Source organism: Thunnus maccoyii, chromosome 6, assembly GCF_910596095.1.
Source record: "Thunnus maccoyii chromosome 6, fThuMac1.1, whole genome shotgun sequence".
Lineage (NCBI taxonomy): Eukaryota > Metazoa > Chordata > Actinopteri > Scombriformes > Scombridae > Thunnus > Thunnus maccoyii.
This window is the reverse complement of record NC_056538.1, coordinates 26,167,661-26,184,034: the sequence shown is the minus strand read 5'-3', so window position 1 is coordinate 26,184,034 and position 16,374 is coordinate 26,167,661. Positions and strand designations below refer to the sequence as shown.

General features: G+C 41.1%; 1 protein-coding gene across 1 annotated transcript in view; it reads left to right on the top strand.

The window, feature by feature from the left end:
• Positions 1 to 16,374, top strand: part of LOC121898873 (protocadherin-16-like) — an 83,590-nt gene that overhangs the window by 3,423 nt on the left and 63,793 nt on the right. The window contains exon 2 of the mRNA XM_042414352.1: positions 3,180 to 4,999. Within this exon, the coding sequence (XP_042270286.1) occupies positions 3,200 to 4,999 (1,800 nt within the window). The 5' untranslated portion in view covers positions 3,180 to 3,199. The remainder of the gene's footprint in view (positions 1 to 3,179; positions 5,000 to 16,374) is intronic.

Sequence of the window (16,374 nt, the reverse complement as noted above, 5' to 3'; positions counted from 1 at the left end):
GTTGGTGGTGAAAATGGCTTAGTTGTTTTAATTAAAGTGGTGCAGCTGCAGTACTGCATGTTTGGATTTGAGATCATGTTGTTGATGAATTGGGATAGATTTTAACCAGTATTTGTGCTGTGTCTCTATCTGTCTGTCTATCTATCTATCTGTCTATCTATCTATCTATCTATCTATCTATCTATCTATCTGTCTGTCTGTCTGTCTGTCTGTCTGTCTGTCTGTCTGTCTGTCTGTCTATCTGTCTATCTGTCTGTGTATATATCAGATGAAGTTATATTGCTTGGCCATGATATTTAATGGTATATTTTGCTCTGCATTGTTAAAAGTCATATTTACATTCCTCAAGAGGTTTGGCACTCTTCTATGTAATGTAGGTATTGGCTCATGGAAGGTGGCAGAAGTGTTTGTTCAGATGTATTGTCTATTGTAGGCTTTGCCAAACCAAAGTCCCGCGTGTCTTGATAGTAGTGCAAGAAAGACAAATAGTACTTCACAGAAAAATGACATAAGCAAATGTATTTCCAGCTATCATGAATAATGACTATCTGACAAACATGATCTAGAAAAAGTGGAGAGGTAGAAAGGCTGCCCTGATGTTCCCAGTATTCACTGCTGCCAAGGATTTTAATGCTGATTCCAGTTATGCTTGCAAAGTGCCCAGAATGATATCCACTGTATTCAAACAGAGGTTTCATTCTACATGTAAATCCTAGAAACCTTGGATTTGCTTGGTTGACTTGGTTTAGAGGATTCAAAAGAAACTGGGTCAGTGCTATAGTTACTGCTAACAATGAGGTGCGATAATGATGTGTTACACACACGTGCAAGTTAAAAAAAACTCAATGAAGATATTGCAAATTGCAATTAGGATATTTTAGTGTCTTTGCTGAAGGTACATGGGGGGTTAACCTTCGAGCAGTTACATCATCGTAACACAACTCTTCACCAAGGTTTAACTACCAATGGGAGGATAATGATACAAGGAAAACATCTGAATTCAAGCCACAATGGGATTGGCTTACTAAATATAACAGCTTTCAACCATCAGCAGCTATTCTGAACTGTTTTTTTCCAGATTGCTTTTCCTGTGGTTCAAATAGGTTGTTACCTTTTGTACTCTGACTAACTCTAACAGTTATGGAAATCTGGGTTGGGGATTGACGGTGTTTGTTATACATTTGTAAACCTAACACCCTTCTTAACCTGGTATTGTGCAATTAGCCTACCCGACTGTGTCTGCTATATCCATTAGGCTGCTCTGCTCTGCAGAGGTCCTCAGCTGTAGCTCAACCAGAGAGTGCATTATTTCAGTTGTGGCATTTGGAAGATTCTGGCCTTGAAAAGTTATCCTTTGTGCTTTGGACAAAGCTTTGTAAAAGTGCATTGCCAGTGTTGCAGTAAAGTAAATCAATACTGAGAATTTAAAGTTCAAGTTCTGTCACAATTTTCAAGATGTCATGGATGTGCTTATGTTTTTGCCAAGAACAGCACTCACAGAGCAATCCAAAGTTTGGCATGTAATGGCAAATTTATAGTGCTTGCCTTTATGGTCCTGTCATTTGCAATTATTATGGTCTCTCTGCAAGTGAAGTGAATTAGGAGTAAATGCAGCAAATTGATCCAGAGTTAATTTTTCAGGTTGAACTTTAAATAATCTTGAACTGGTAACACAGTAAATATGTAAAGAACATTGATTTTCATGTCATACACATTTCCAAACAAGTAATTCTCCAAGGTTTCTCACTATTCGTACAAAGTTGAATTCAAACCAGATTATGACGTTTAAGTTAGCATCTTCAGTGTTGCAGGCTCCGAATCACAGCAGACTGAAATTAGCCCTGGAATCCTGTGTGCTTATGGCCAGATTCCAGCAGACCTCAATTACAATGCTGTAGAGCCAGAAAAAGGGAGAGAGGTAGACTGCATGGAGCCCTTCAACTCTGCTGTACTACTCTGACACTCAAACACACTGTCACCACCATGGCTGAGACAGATTACCACACTTGTTCAGGGACACATGGGAGGTATTTAGTGCACATACACAGATACACAGATGTTTTGTGAATGTTTCTTTGCAGGTATCAATTAAACCACTGGGGGGAGCCTTTAAGAGCTCTCATCTGAAACTCAGTTCCTCAAAATTTAATACATTGCAATGTGCTTCTATGTATACAGTACCAGTCAAAAGTTTGGACACACCTCTCCATTCACTTGAATGAGAAAGTGTGTCCAAACTTTATATATATATATATTTCCCCCTCAATGTTAAAGCTAATTTTACTATGCAAACAAGTTAAAGTAATTGTGAACTACATGAAGTTATACAGAACCACAGACAACTGGAAGCCACTCTCTTTATTTAATGAAAAAGACACAATAATTTCCTGCGTGCCAGACACTTAGTGGTTTTGGATTATTTTGCAGATGGTCACAGTCTTGTTGAACAATTTCCACATTGCTCCACTGTGTCTCTCAGTTTCAATTACAGATCCTCTGCAGTGGTGTGGGTCCATTGCCAGAGTATTGTTTATGCACAGAATTTTAACACTCTTGCTTCTTTTACACATCAATATATGTATGTTGTATCCCTTTGATTTAACACTCAAACTCTTAATTCTCAAATGTATTGAAAGATAGATGTTTGCTTGGGGAGAGTTAAATATTTTAAATGGGTTTTTTTAGAAGAGTGTTTCAAAACTGTTCACTCCTTGAGAGCTAGATGTGGAAGTACACATAAATATTAAATCCAGGACCTCACCTCACAGACCTACTTAAGAGGATACTGGTATGGTGAACACACCAGGTAGCCTGTGAGACCTGCACCTTTTTAATTAGAGTTGGATAACTACAGCCAAAGGCTCCCAGTCTGAGGTGGTATGCTGCAGCCTGTGTTTTTGCTGTTTCTTTAGCAAAGAACGGCTTTCTGGTATGTAACAAGGTGTTGACTTATTAGGTGAAGTAAGAAGTGTAGGAAAATGTTATGTGCAGGGCCTATTGTATGTGCTGTGGTTGGGAACAGAGCCCATAAAACACATGGGAAAGTCTTTATGGCATTTACTTATTTTTCTTAAACTAACTTACTCTGTATTTTGACGCAGAAATAATACACCTATTCTTAGTTTTTGCTGTTGTCAGGTTTTTATATTGCTCAGCTTTTCCTCTTTGTGTGTCTCCAGGTTTAAAAGAAGGAGCCAAAATGAAGACAGCTGCCAAGGGTTTTGGGAAGTCTGTAATGAACCCTTTGCACCGTGAGGGTTGGTGGAGCAAAAGGATAGTGCTGATGGTGTATGTGGCCTTGGAGCTTGTAACAGTCCATTCACCTGTGGTCCTGGGGACCCTTGACCTACAGCTTGATGAGGAACAACCAGCAGGCACAATTGTAGGTGACATCAGTGCAGGACTTCCTCCTGGCGTCACAGCCTCTCTGTACTTCATCTCAGACCATGAAGGCACGGGTGTGGGCAGTGATTTGGACATAGATGAGAGCACGGGCATTATTAAAACTGCAAAAGTTCTGGACAGAGAATTGAGGGATAGATACAACTTCATTGCAGTCACCATGACAGGTGTGACGGTAGAGGTGTCCATCAAGGTGAATGACATAAATGACCATGCCCCGACGTTCCCGAGAAAACGGGCTACTTTTAAAATTCCCGAGCAGACAGCCATTGGCACCAGGTTTCCTCTTGAGCCGGCTGTTGATGCTGATAAAGGCCAGTTTACGACACAGGGTTACCTTATCAAGGATGGAAACGTTGGCCAGGCATTCACCCTGGAGACCAGAAGGGGAAGCAATGAGGTTCTCTATCTGGACTTGGTGGTCAATGCCATTCTGGACAGAGAAAAAAGATCCACCTACACTTTATCTTTGGAGGCCTTTGATGGTGGTTCCCCTAAAAGGACTGATCAGATGATATTAGATATTGCTGTACAAGACATTAATGACAACGCTCCTTCTTTCAACCAGAGCCGCTATCATGCCATAATATCTGAGAACCTCCAACCAGGTAGCAACATCCTGCAGGTGTTTGCCACAGACGCTGATGAAGGAGACAATGGGATGGTGCTGTACGAGATCAACAGGAGACAGAGTGACCCGGATCGTTACTTTGTCATCGACTCCCGCAGTGGCATGATCACCCTCAATAAGCCACTGGACTTTGAGATGAGGAGAGTTCACGAGCTGGTGGTCCAAGCACAAGACAACGCAACCCACCCAGAGGTGACCAATGCCTTTGTCACCATCCATGTCCGAGACTACAATGACAACCAGCCTACAATGACTATCATCTTCCTCAGTGAGGATGGGTCTCCTCGAATCTCAGAGGGCGCACAGCCAGGCCAGTATGTAGCCAGGATCTCAGTCACAGACCCAGACTATGGAGAATACGCCAATGTTAATGTGTCACTCGAGGGAGGAGATGGGAAGTTTGGTCTGACGACGAAAGATAATATCATCTATCTGATCTGTGTGGACCAGATTCTGGATCGGGAGGAGAGAGACACATATGAGTTGAGGGTGATGGCGACAGACTCAGGCACACCTCCTCTCAGGGCCGAGTCCTCCTTCGTCATCCAGGTGACTGATGTAAATGACAACCCTCCTCTGTTTGATCAACCAGTATACAGGCAGGTCATCCCTGAAGTGGTGTTTCCAGGGAGCTTTGTGTTACAAGTAACAGCTAGAGACAAAGACCAGGGGCCCAATGGAGACATTAACTACAGCATCCTGCAAGACAAAGGTGCTTTCTCCAACTGGTTCAGCATAGACTCTGTTACGGGGATTATCACTACTCTCTCCCAGCTGGATTATGAAAAGAACCCCAATCCCAGTATAACTGTGTTGGCCACAGATGGAGGGAAACCACCTCTGTCTTCCACTGCAGTCGTCAAAATCGTACTACAGGATATAAATGACAATGAGCCTGTTTTTGAGAGGAACTTCTACAATGTGTCCATCAAGGAAAACACAGCTGCAGGAACTTGCATTCTTGAGGTAGGATATTTTGTTACAGATGTATTTCGTTAAAATCTGTGAATTGATTAATTTTATAAACACACTAACACACTAATGCTGAGCTCATGCAAGAGTCTGAACTCTTCTTGGGGGCAATTGTGAAAAGCATAACAAATGGAAATTTATTTGACAAATAGAGAAGAAATTTGTCAGACCTTGCTGATTCCTTTTACTCCTCTATGGAGAGTTATTTTTTAATGGTAATGCAGTTTAAATTTTGGCTGTCCTCCCCTTCACCTCTTAAAAGGTTTCCAGGGTAACTCAGGCAGTGTAAAGTCCTCTGTCAGCCCAGGCACAAAGGGGTTTTTCACATATTCACAGGCAGAGACAAATTCAGGGCTTTATCCAAAGAAGTAGATGTCACTTAACTCTCAAAAGGGACCTTAATTAGGCTAGTTGAGCGTGAGAAAAAATGGCTATAGACGACAAGATGAATTAAAGTTCAGACAAATTACAGCACCCGCGGTGACTGCAGTGCTGTTTCATTAAAACACATTGTTTTCTCAAGTTGTTTTTGGCTATCTTATTAGAGAGACAGCACTTTGAAAAAGACGTCATGAGTTGTTTAAATCATCCAAGTCATTTCTCAAGTCAGCAAGCTTTTGTAGTATTGAGGTTTATACAAATTCTATTTCACAAGTGTGTGCAGTAGTATTGCATGGATCAAGGACTTGGATACAGAGTGCAGTCCAGACAGAGTGCCTAACAGACGGGATCTTGGCCCAGGGTACGGCCTTGAGAGAGGGAGGGGTGCAGGGAGACGCGGGCCTTACCACGACTCCTGGCTTGAATGCAGAAATAGAAGCTACGAGGGCTTCTTGTGGGAGGTCCCCTAATTATAAATCACAGTGATCACAAGGATAAGGAGAGAAGGGGATGTACAGAAATTTGGAAAGTGAACCAAAGAATAATTTTAAAATGTATGTTTTGGAGAACTGTAAAACTCTACGATCACTCTTTCCAATGTGGGTTGAAGTTCATGTTCTATGAAAATATCTGAAAACTCATATTTATTTTTCTCTTAAATTAGAGATGGTCAGAGTTGTGTCTTTCCTCTTCATTGCCTCCAAAAGCAGTACTACCTGCACTCAAAGTTCTCATGACATGCTTGATCAGTGGCCTCACAGGGTCCAAGTATGAAGTAGTTCTTCAAAGCCGCTACTCTCTGGCTTCTCTTGGGCCTGCCTGGATGCTGCAGACATGTGTTTGGCGGGCCATGTGAGAACAGACTGCTCTTACTCAGGGTGCCAGCACTACATCCAAACATCTCAGCAAGACATCTGATGGCTGCCTTTTTTCTCTGAATATGAAATGTCCTTTTTCCATATACAATGCTATCCAAAAAAACATTACAATATGGGTATTGTGATCATTAATTCAAATGTTTGAAGTGGCTTGATTTTTTTTTTCCTCCACAGGTCACCAGCACAGCAGTTCATGATTATGTTGATATAGTCTGGCTACACAGTGCTGTGCCTGTGATATTTTGTCACTTTCCTCAATACATCAATTGGTTTATGGATGATTTTATAATTAGATATGTGGGGGAAAAAGATGACTAAAAATAAAAACTTAAGCCTATTAACAGCAATCAGTCTTGTAATTCAATATGCAAAATCTACAGCAAAGAAAATAGGTCATCCTTGAGAGGGGAAATCAAAAACGACATGAAAAACAACATTTTAAAAACCACAAGCTGCATTGTGGAATGTGTTTCATGAGCCATTTCTAATTCTATTCTCCATTATTAGTTTTCATACTGTGTCCAGTTTTACAAGTCCTCTGGATGGTGTAGAAGTTAAATATAACTGTTACACCAATGATCTCATGCTATAAAAGAACCACAGTACCAAAAAAAAAGCTTTCTATACTTTTTTGCATACATCTATTTGAGCCATTTATGATGCTCTCTTGCACCATTTCATATCAATGATTTGCACTGTGGATTTCAAGCATGGATCCACTTGAGAGGTGGTACACTGTACTTTTTATTACAAATGTATGAAATGTTCTTAGAGCAAAAGGAAAGGGAACAAGATGAAAAAAAATCATTACTACAAGGTCATTTGATTTGGTCATTAAGCATGAAGGCTTTTGTTACTTGACATAGAGGAAGAAGAGTAAAACAAGATATAAAGAGAGATAATGAGCCACATCAGCCAGCCTTTCTATTTCATTATTCAGTAACGCAAAGCCTGGTTGTCATGGCCTTTAAGACTTATCTGTCATTCATTCTTCTTTGTGTTATTTCACTTATGAAATAATGAAGCATTCCAGTTGGTTATGTCAGAATCTTGCATTGGGGAATAATTTACACCTCATATTGTTGCAGTTTTCTGCTGGGTTGGAGTGTGTTTCTGCTAAAAAATTGTCCCTATGTCTGTTTCGGGAGGTCGTTCTGGCTCCAGTAGAAAGGCGAGAGGGGGTCTCCAGGCAGCTGAGGGGGAAATGAGCCCTGACAAGCACTGGCATGAGTGGCGGAGGTGACATGAGTAGGGGGGCTTCCTCGTCTGTCCGTTGGTCTGCCCCTCTCCAAATTCTTATCTGATCTCACTTCATTTCTCATTAGCTGGGTGTGAGGATAGGCCAGACCTAATTTTTAAACCTACCTCCCCTATGTTCATGACAGAATGGACCACTTGTCATTGGTGCAGCCCCCTTAGCAACATGAGACGAACACTGATTGCTGTGAGTGAAGGAGCAAACATTTTGCCATTTTTCTTGTTTAAAGCTGTAACTCAAACTTTTGCATTTATCAGTTCCTTTGCTGCCCAAAGTGCTTCCTGTTTTAGTGATATACTGGGACTTTTTGACAAAACACATTACTTCCCTTGACAAAACATTGCTGATATTATGTAGAATTGTTATACTTTGGCCAAGATTTCCTATGAGCTACAAACTATGATGTTGCTAGTTTTTAGTCTGTTTCTCTACAGTTGTAACATACACTGCTATTAAAACACATCCAATATTTCAGTGAAATCTTAAAAGGCAGACCTAGTTGAAAGAGGTTCCTCAGTGAAATGGTACTCTGAATCACTTCTCCATTCCTGCCAACATAAAAGCAACCATTCCATGGGGGGAGAAATGCTCATAATTGCCCTGCAGAGAAAGTATGAATGATTGAAAGAATATGTTTCTTTCATGTTCGTGTTTCCCACACAGTTTCAAACCGTCTTTCTGTACTGTAGTGACCACCCACTTGCAACTGCCACACAGGTGGCTAATAACACTGATTCCAGTACCTTGTGCCATGCTGTCTTTGAGTCTGTATTGGCTAGTGTGAAAAAAAAAATGTGGCTACTGCAGTGGTGTGAAGTAATAACTTTTGTAATCCAGAATGGTTCATTATGCTTGTTGCAGTACAGTCAGGATAACCTGGTGTTAGCTGTTTAATTTGAGGTGTTACTTTTGTTCTAGGTTACTTAGTGAACTTTGGAAAGTCTCCATCACTTGAGTACATCTTTCTTATCACAATCTCCGTTACTCTCTGACAATAAATTAATAAAATTGAAAAGCGCAAGTGGCATGTGTTATTTGAAGCAGAAACTAGTTCGCTGTCATCTTTTTTATTTAATCAAAATGCTCCATTTTTGACATTTTAACATTTATGTTTTGTAGCTATCTGCTCATCTACAAAACATTTCTCTTCAATGTTTCGGTCGCTACTCTTAAATGTCGACCACATTTTCCCAGCAGTGCTTAGTGTAGTGCATTAAACTACTCATTTTGACTTCCAGCCAAACTAAGGATCTGCAAAACAACCATGCAAAATGCAATGAATGGGTGACTGAAAAGAACACCTGATTGCTCAATCATTCTCTGTACATTTATACTTTTTCCTCTCTGTAATGGACTACGCTTTTACAGCTCTCTTTTCAGCTTAAGCTCCTCCATAGTATCCAAATTAGACTCCAGATGTTTGAAAATAAGTGAGACTAACTATGGAGATGGGTGAAATTGCCACTGTTGGACTGGTATTTTTGTACACAAACCATGTAATCAATTCTCACCAGACATTTTCTGTGGAGGGTTTGTGACAAACGAAATGTTCACTTGTCTGTTTTAATACCAGACTGGCCTGTCTTCCCGTGAGATTGGTTTAGCTTGAGGCTAGCTGACTCTGCTTTTGGTCTCCTCTGTTTCTTTTTCCCCCTGCTAACTACCAAGCTTCACTGTGGCTCTGTGGTATAACAGTACTTTCAGGGAATGGTAAAATTGCAGGAAACTGGATGTGCTACTTAATGTGTTCGCAAATGTAATACTTCCTTGAACACTTACTCCTGGGCCTAGCAGGGGCACTGAAGCGAACATAAACACTGATGTACATCTGGATAGAGTGTGGGTGTTCAGGTCAAAGTTGCTGTGCTGGAGACAGCTGAGTGCATTTTATTGTGCTCAGACTTCCATCAGCGAATCCACTGCCTCTCTTTCCAACAGCACAGGAAGGGAAGAAAGTTGTGGTGAAATTTTTAATGTTATATGGTTGAATACAGAAGCTGGGAGGAAATAGTGGAAAACCAAAGATGTGAAAGATGTGGATGTTCAAAGGCCAAACTGTGAAACAAAATGAGAAGAACATTACATTAGTAGACTAAAATTGTAAATACAGTGTTTATTTTAGGGCTGCAACTAATTAATTTTATCACTGATTCATCTCATGATTATTTTTTATGATTATTTAATTGTTGAGTATTTAAGATATCAGAAAGTAGAGAAATATGACTGTCACAGTTTCTCAGAGCTTAATCAGAATCAGAATCTGATTATTAGCCAAGTATGCAAGCATACAAAGAATGTGTCTTGGCATTTGCTCCCATAAATGCAAATGTCACGTTGCCTTTTTTGTCCAACCAACAGTCAAAAAAAAAAAGATTTAAGATGATATAAAACAGAGAACGATCTTGGCATTTGAGGAGCTGGAACCAGTGAATTATATTTTTGGTTGATAAATGATTTAAAAGATGCATCAATAATCCAAATTTACTGTCAACCGACTGACTGATTGATAGACATATCGCTTCAGCACTAGTTCTTTTATGTCAGATAGCTGATTGCTTTGGTTTCTTTTATTCATTGTCCAAAATACTGAGATATTTTTGAACTATCACCTGCTCAAGCTTTTATAAGTTCTTGCTGTGTCATACAGGTGCAAGCACCAGCCAGTGCTGCACTCAGAATTTATTGTTGGTAGCTGTCTGATATGTGGGCGCTGAGTGGTAAGGCGAGTGGTGTTTACAAGACCTCAGGGTGACTGTAAAGGGTCAGTGCAGGCTGTGATGCTGCCGCGCTGAGTGTTGACTGTGAAGCAAAAGTTGTGAGAGATAAAAGTCTGCTGGAGGGGTTTCCTGCCCACATCTGGCAAGGAAGGAAGATGGGCTTATATAGCTCTCTCGTGGGACAAGAAATTTCATTAGTACAGTCTGTCTGCCAGACTGTCTGCTGCAGGTGAGGCAGACCTCTCAGCACTGCTTCCAAGTATCTATGAAAGGGTGTGAGCGTAGTGAAAGAAGAGAGAGAGAGAAAGAAAACAGTTGAGAGTCTCTAGAGGGACAGTCGGCCTCTGGCAGCTGTGACAAAGCTCCGACTAAGCAGCTGGATCCAGCTGTTGATTCCTCCTCTAACGTCTATTCTCTGACTCTGAGGGGTGGGATCTCCTTCACTCTTCCTGTCTCTTATGTCTCTGTTTGTCTCTTTCCCTTTACTCTTTCTCCTTATTCCTCAGACCTCTTATCTCTTCCCACTTCCTTTTCCCACACTGCTGTGTCCCCTCTGTGATCCAGTTACACCTCCTTACTTCCCCCGGTTTCCCTCCGGAGTGGTGACATGTGGATCAGAGCAGGTGAGAGCAGAACATCTGCTCGCCTGGGGACACTCAGTCCTCTCCAGAGCGACGTGAACACACTGCCTTGTGGGTCCCAGTCAGACCAGGCCTAGGCTTATCTGATTTGATGATGCAAGAAAGAAATGAGTGTAAATTACCAACAGAGTGAAGTCAGACTGCAGGTGTGTGTGCTTTCACGGTCACGTTGACACAGTGTTGCATTCAGGCTGAAGAGGAGTACTTTTGCTTGACCTTTGTAAATAGAGACAATTATTCACTTTGCCTCACTCTTCCTTTGAGACAACTGAATGAATGGGGGGGGGGGGGTAGACTGAGAGGCTCGCTGTGACGAGGTCTGCCAGGCCTTCTGTTCTCACAGCCCGTGGTCCCCTTGCACATGTGCAAGGCAGTTGGCATTGCTAAACAAGCTGTGCATCAGGAAGCATCATCTGCTCGTGATATTCATTCTGTTCCAAAGCAAATCTGTGCTAAATCATCCATCCAGTCCCCTGCTGTCCATCAGAAGCCACCAGACTGGAAAACAGACGCTGAGTGACGGCTTGCCAGGTAACAAAAATCAGTAACCAGGAAACTATATCCCAAACAAACAGCAACAAATCATTCTTGGTGCGACAATAAAGTGTAGGTATTGTAATGGTGGATACTCTGTTGCCAGCATGTTGTATTTTACATTCATGACAAAACTGCCTCTTCTTAGAAAAGCATGCACTATATATACACAGCCCTAAAATATCTTAACCTCTGAGCAAATTGTCTCCATATCCAGAACTCGACTGTTACAAAGAATGCATCGCTTTCGTCTGCCAGCAACCTCAGTCCCCTTTCGCTCCAGCCTCGTTGCTGCACTGACTGCCAGTTGAAATAACGATTGAGAAGAATGTTACTGAGTCCAACCAAGCACATGGAAAAAGTGGAGCATTCAGTTACAGGGCGTGTGGTCAGATCATCCTATTTCTGCTCTCAATTAGATCAGTTTTGATTTATAGCTACAGGTCTGATTAGGGCTGTGAAGGTGGCTGTGGGCAAAACGATTAGCCAATACATTGGCTGTCAGTGAGAGATAGGTGTTTCAGGAAACACACTGAAAAAGTGTTTCAGCAAAAATACAAACAAGGCCAGAGGTAAAGATTCCAAAGCCAAGGCTATCTCTCTGTGTGGTTAGGAAAATGTGAGACCTACACTGACACAGTTACAGCATGATGTGTTGCAGATGCTTGTTAACTCTAGTAATGCTATCAAAGCACTGAGCTCATGTGTGCCCCACATCAGTGCTTAGGGCCGGGTATCAAAACTTAGTACTTTTGTGGTAGCAACTACAATGTGTCCAGGCACCGAGTATGGAAACCATCATGTACAGAAAACTTGTAGTGGTAGCTAGTACTTGTTCAGATTTGTATTCCCCCTCTTTGATCAGTTTGTGATTTAAACCATAATTTTGCCATTTTTTTAGACTATATTTTATTCAGCAAAAGTTCTTGTACATCTACTTATGTTTAGTCAACAGTTAACATTTAACTTTGTCTTCTTTTCTGACATGAAAAAAGGGTTTGTAGAAAATGATATATAAATAAGGTGTTGTAAGCTAACAAAATTCAGATATTGTATTCAAACCATTCCCAGCCCTAACAGTGCTAAAATTATAAGTTGAATAATGCATTAGCAGACAGAAAGAACAGTTATCAACAGCAATTTGAATAATTGATTAATGGTAGTCATTTATCAAGTGAAATACCAAACATTTACTGGTGCCGGTGCTGGTATTTAAGCCAGATGAGTACCTGGCTTGATTCTGGTGAGTCAGATAATTTTTCAAGCCTTTTAAGCCAAGATAGCAAGAGGAAGAGAATGACAAACCACTCTGAGAAGGAGGTTTGTGGGGAGAGACGCTCCACTTTTACATTGCGGTTAGCCAACGTTGTCTGTCTTGGCTTCAGACAGAGAGGCACCCAGGCGTGCTCCAACCAGACTCCCAGTCTGTGTGTACTGATGCTCCATGGTGGTCCACCCTCACACTGTTGGTTGCATATCTTGAAGCCTTCGCCACATATACAGGAAACGCCCCTTGTGTTATATGGGAGGACATCTGTTATGCCTTATCTGTTCTAAGGTAATGCATCCACTCTGTAGATTAGGTTTAATAAGGAGACAACTGCTTGGCTTAACACTGACTTCCGCTGAGTGCTAGGAGGTGGTAGCAAGGGAGCTAATCTGATCCAATCAGGGGAGAACAATATTGAATTGCAGCACCTTGGAATGTAAAATGAAAAGTACTGACCTCACATTTTTGTGTTTTTACTGTGAGTGGCCTGTGTACACTGTACAGAGGTTCTCTTTCAGGCTTTCAGGCCAGAATGATCACCCTCGGAGGATGTATGAAAAATACTTCATGGTTAAGTGCCCAGAAAAAGTAAAAGTGCGTATTGTCTGCAGCCGCCTCGGCAACGTCAACTCACCACTCAAATCGATGCAGACAAGGAGCTGGTCAGTGCAGTAGCTGGAATAATGGAGAAACAAGTTATGATGCTTTCAACAACTTTCAGCAATGCATCATTGCCAGGGCTGAGGGCATCCAGACATCTGGTTTCAGAAGCCGTCTCCGGTGAAACCTGGCTGTGTCTTCATGGAGAGTACCTGGAAATGATGCATCATTTCATCAGATCCCTAATGTAACTACAAAAGCCTCAAATCCCAGTTGAATTTCTGTCATGTGGCACAGAATACTGTATTATCTCCTCTTCTTTTGTGCATTCTCTCAGTGCTGCCGTGGTAACAGTCATACTTTCAAAGGTTTATGTTTTTGGGTCATAGTTGTGTCATAAAGTGGCTTGAGTACAGACTTGCTCTCATGTGGTGGGCAGTGATGCACACAAACAGTATAATCACATTGAACAGATCTCTGGGGGTCTGCAGATGTGAATGGTCTTGGTTTGCAAACCTGTGCAGATCTTTGGTTTGATGCCTGGAGAGAACTAGAGAGTCACCTGCTGCCAATTTTCACTATCAACAACTTATTGCTTACAGGCCCTGATTAGCTCAGACAGCGGATATGGTGATTAATGTAGCAATTTGCCTTTTGTATTTGAAGTCACAGCATGCTGGAATAACACTGGCTCATTCAAAGATCTGCCTTGGACTGGGTAGTTTGTCTTTTTTAACTCCAGGACTCCATTTATTAATCCAGGAAAAGTCAATAAAGGCTGCTTGATTGTTTTGTTTCCTTCCCTGAATCTCATTCACAGCTTTCCAATACAACCGCAGTCTTCTACTGCTGGTAACTGAGCAGGTTTTATTGAAGGGTACTTGATGATTAAGGGAAGGGAGAGAATTATGCAAGTCACATTTTCATTGACATGTTCTCGGTGCATCATTAATGCAAACTGTCCCACGTTCAATCATGAGCCTGCTGGTCTAATGTCTTGACAATCAGAGTCTCCTGACAGATTGGCCACCACCATGAATACAGGACACAGGCAGTTTCATCACCACTGGTATAACAATAGCTTTGATTAAAAATAAATGCTGTTTCCAACCCAGGAGGGAGCCATTGAGTGATGTTTAAAGTTGATTTTGACAACATCTGAAAAGTCTCCTCAGCAGCATCCATTGAATGTTTGGTCTCCAAAGCAAACAGAATGTTTGATTAAACAGTTGAGATGTAGAGTGTCTTACGTATTGTGCTGCAGGATAGATTATACCCTCATGTGGAGGTGATCATATCATGGCCATGATTTAAGGTAAAAGCTGCTACAGTATGTGTAGGATTTTCAAATTATACATTTAAATTCAACTGCATCCCTAAAATGTAACCTTCAGCACAATAGAATCCTGTGATGCTTTTGTTTCTGTGTCTGAAAGGAATTCTTACTTTAAACTTTCTAATTCTCTCTATATGCAACCACAAAGCATTTTATTCATACCAAGAGCCTATATGCAATAAGAGTTTAAGCTTTAGTTTAGTCACAATGTTTTGACACTGACACCTTTAATGAACAGTCATGGTGGTGTATGGGAAAGATGAGAAAATAATCAGGCTTCTTCTCTGGCTTTAAACCTCAGTCAGTTTCAGTGAGTGCTCTTCCCCTGTCACCATTCCTGTCATCGCTGCCACTGCACCATTTTTTATGCATGGCTTTCCCTTCCTTTCCCTTTTTCTTTTTTACCACAAGCATATTAATACTGTTCTCGTTTTGTCCTTGATGAAACCACATTTCAAAAGGTAGAGTCAGTGGAAGTTTTGTGCAGCCTTGTTTTACTCTGCTCGTGTATTCCTAAAAGGAGGTCTTTCTTTTTGAGACTTCTCAGAGCCTCTCCCTCCTGCAGCTCTGTAAATGACTTGTAAACAAGCTGTTTAAGTGTGAAGTCACCCTATGCCCTGTTGCTTCCGCTCTTTATTCATCATGCTAACACACATACACATAGAAGTATGGTGAATGTTTTTGCTAAAGAGCTGGGGGAAGGGCTCCAATGCTGTAGTGGGACTTGGCCAAGACAAGCTCTGCACAAAGTTATTTCTGCAGGAAAGATTCAAAAGAAAAATCATTGAAAAAGACAGTTTTTAAAGTCAGATCAGGTTATAATATAAATATAATAGTTGTAATTGTCTGGATTTAAAGCTCTAAAATAACACAAGAATTTGATAATAAGGTTTAAAAAATGATTGCCTTTCTCTTTAGATATTTCTCTAATGACCTGCAGCTATTCATTACACATAAAGTTAAAATTTTGTGGTTCTGGAATTGGGCAAAAAGAGTAAAGAAAAAAATAAGTCAAGAAGATGCTGAATGGAAATTTGAGATTTTTTTAAAAAAAGGATTAAGAGGAGTGTCCAGTGCTCTTTTGAAAAGACTAACTGAAGAAAGTGGAAAATGATTGAAGCAAATGGGGAACAAGGAAGGAGGAAGAGTGAGAAAGAAAGCAGATGCTGAGAGGGAAAAGGAGGCGATTTACCTCATGCAGTGTGCGTGGAAAAGTGGCGTGTAGATGAAGCTGAAGTGGTGGTTTGTTACCATGGAGATATTGGGAAACGAGGGAGGGTTGAGAGTGGCTTAAACAAAAAACCCCATCGATTTCACGGGCAAATCATCATCTCAAAGTGCCTGTTTTTCCGTTGTAATTGTGGTGGAGTATTTATGTGCTAGGACAGTCCCTAAATGAATAGCAGAGAGGTGAACTCATGAAACGTTGAAAGCTCAGCTACTCCACAGCCTGTACAAACACAGCTCCTTGATTTTTTGTTTTTGCAAGGTACTGGACTGGTAAGAGTTAAGCTGTCCTTTTTCCAGAGTTCATCACTGCCCTCATTTCATTTTGGACTGTCTCGCTGTCTCAGCTATCACACGACATTATCAACACATTCTAGAGGTCTGGGGAACATGTAGCAGGGTCTGAGGATGTTTGTTTGGAGATAGAAACATCATGATCTCTTGGCCAGAGAGGGTACATTTATCCTGGTGTATAAACACAGTGTATAAACTGAGCTATCAGATGAATCCATATTGTATATCAACTG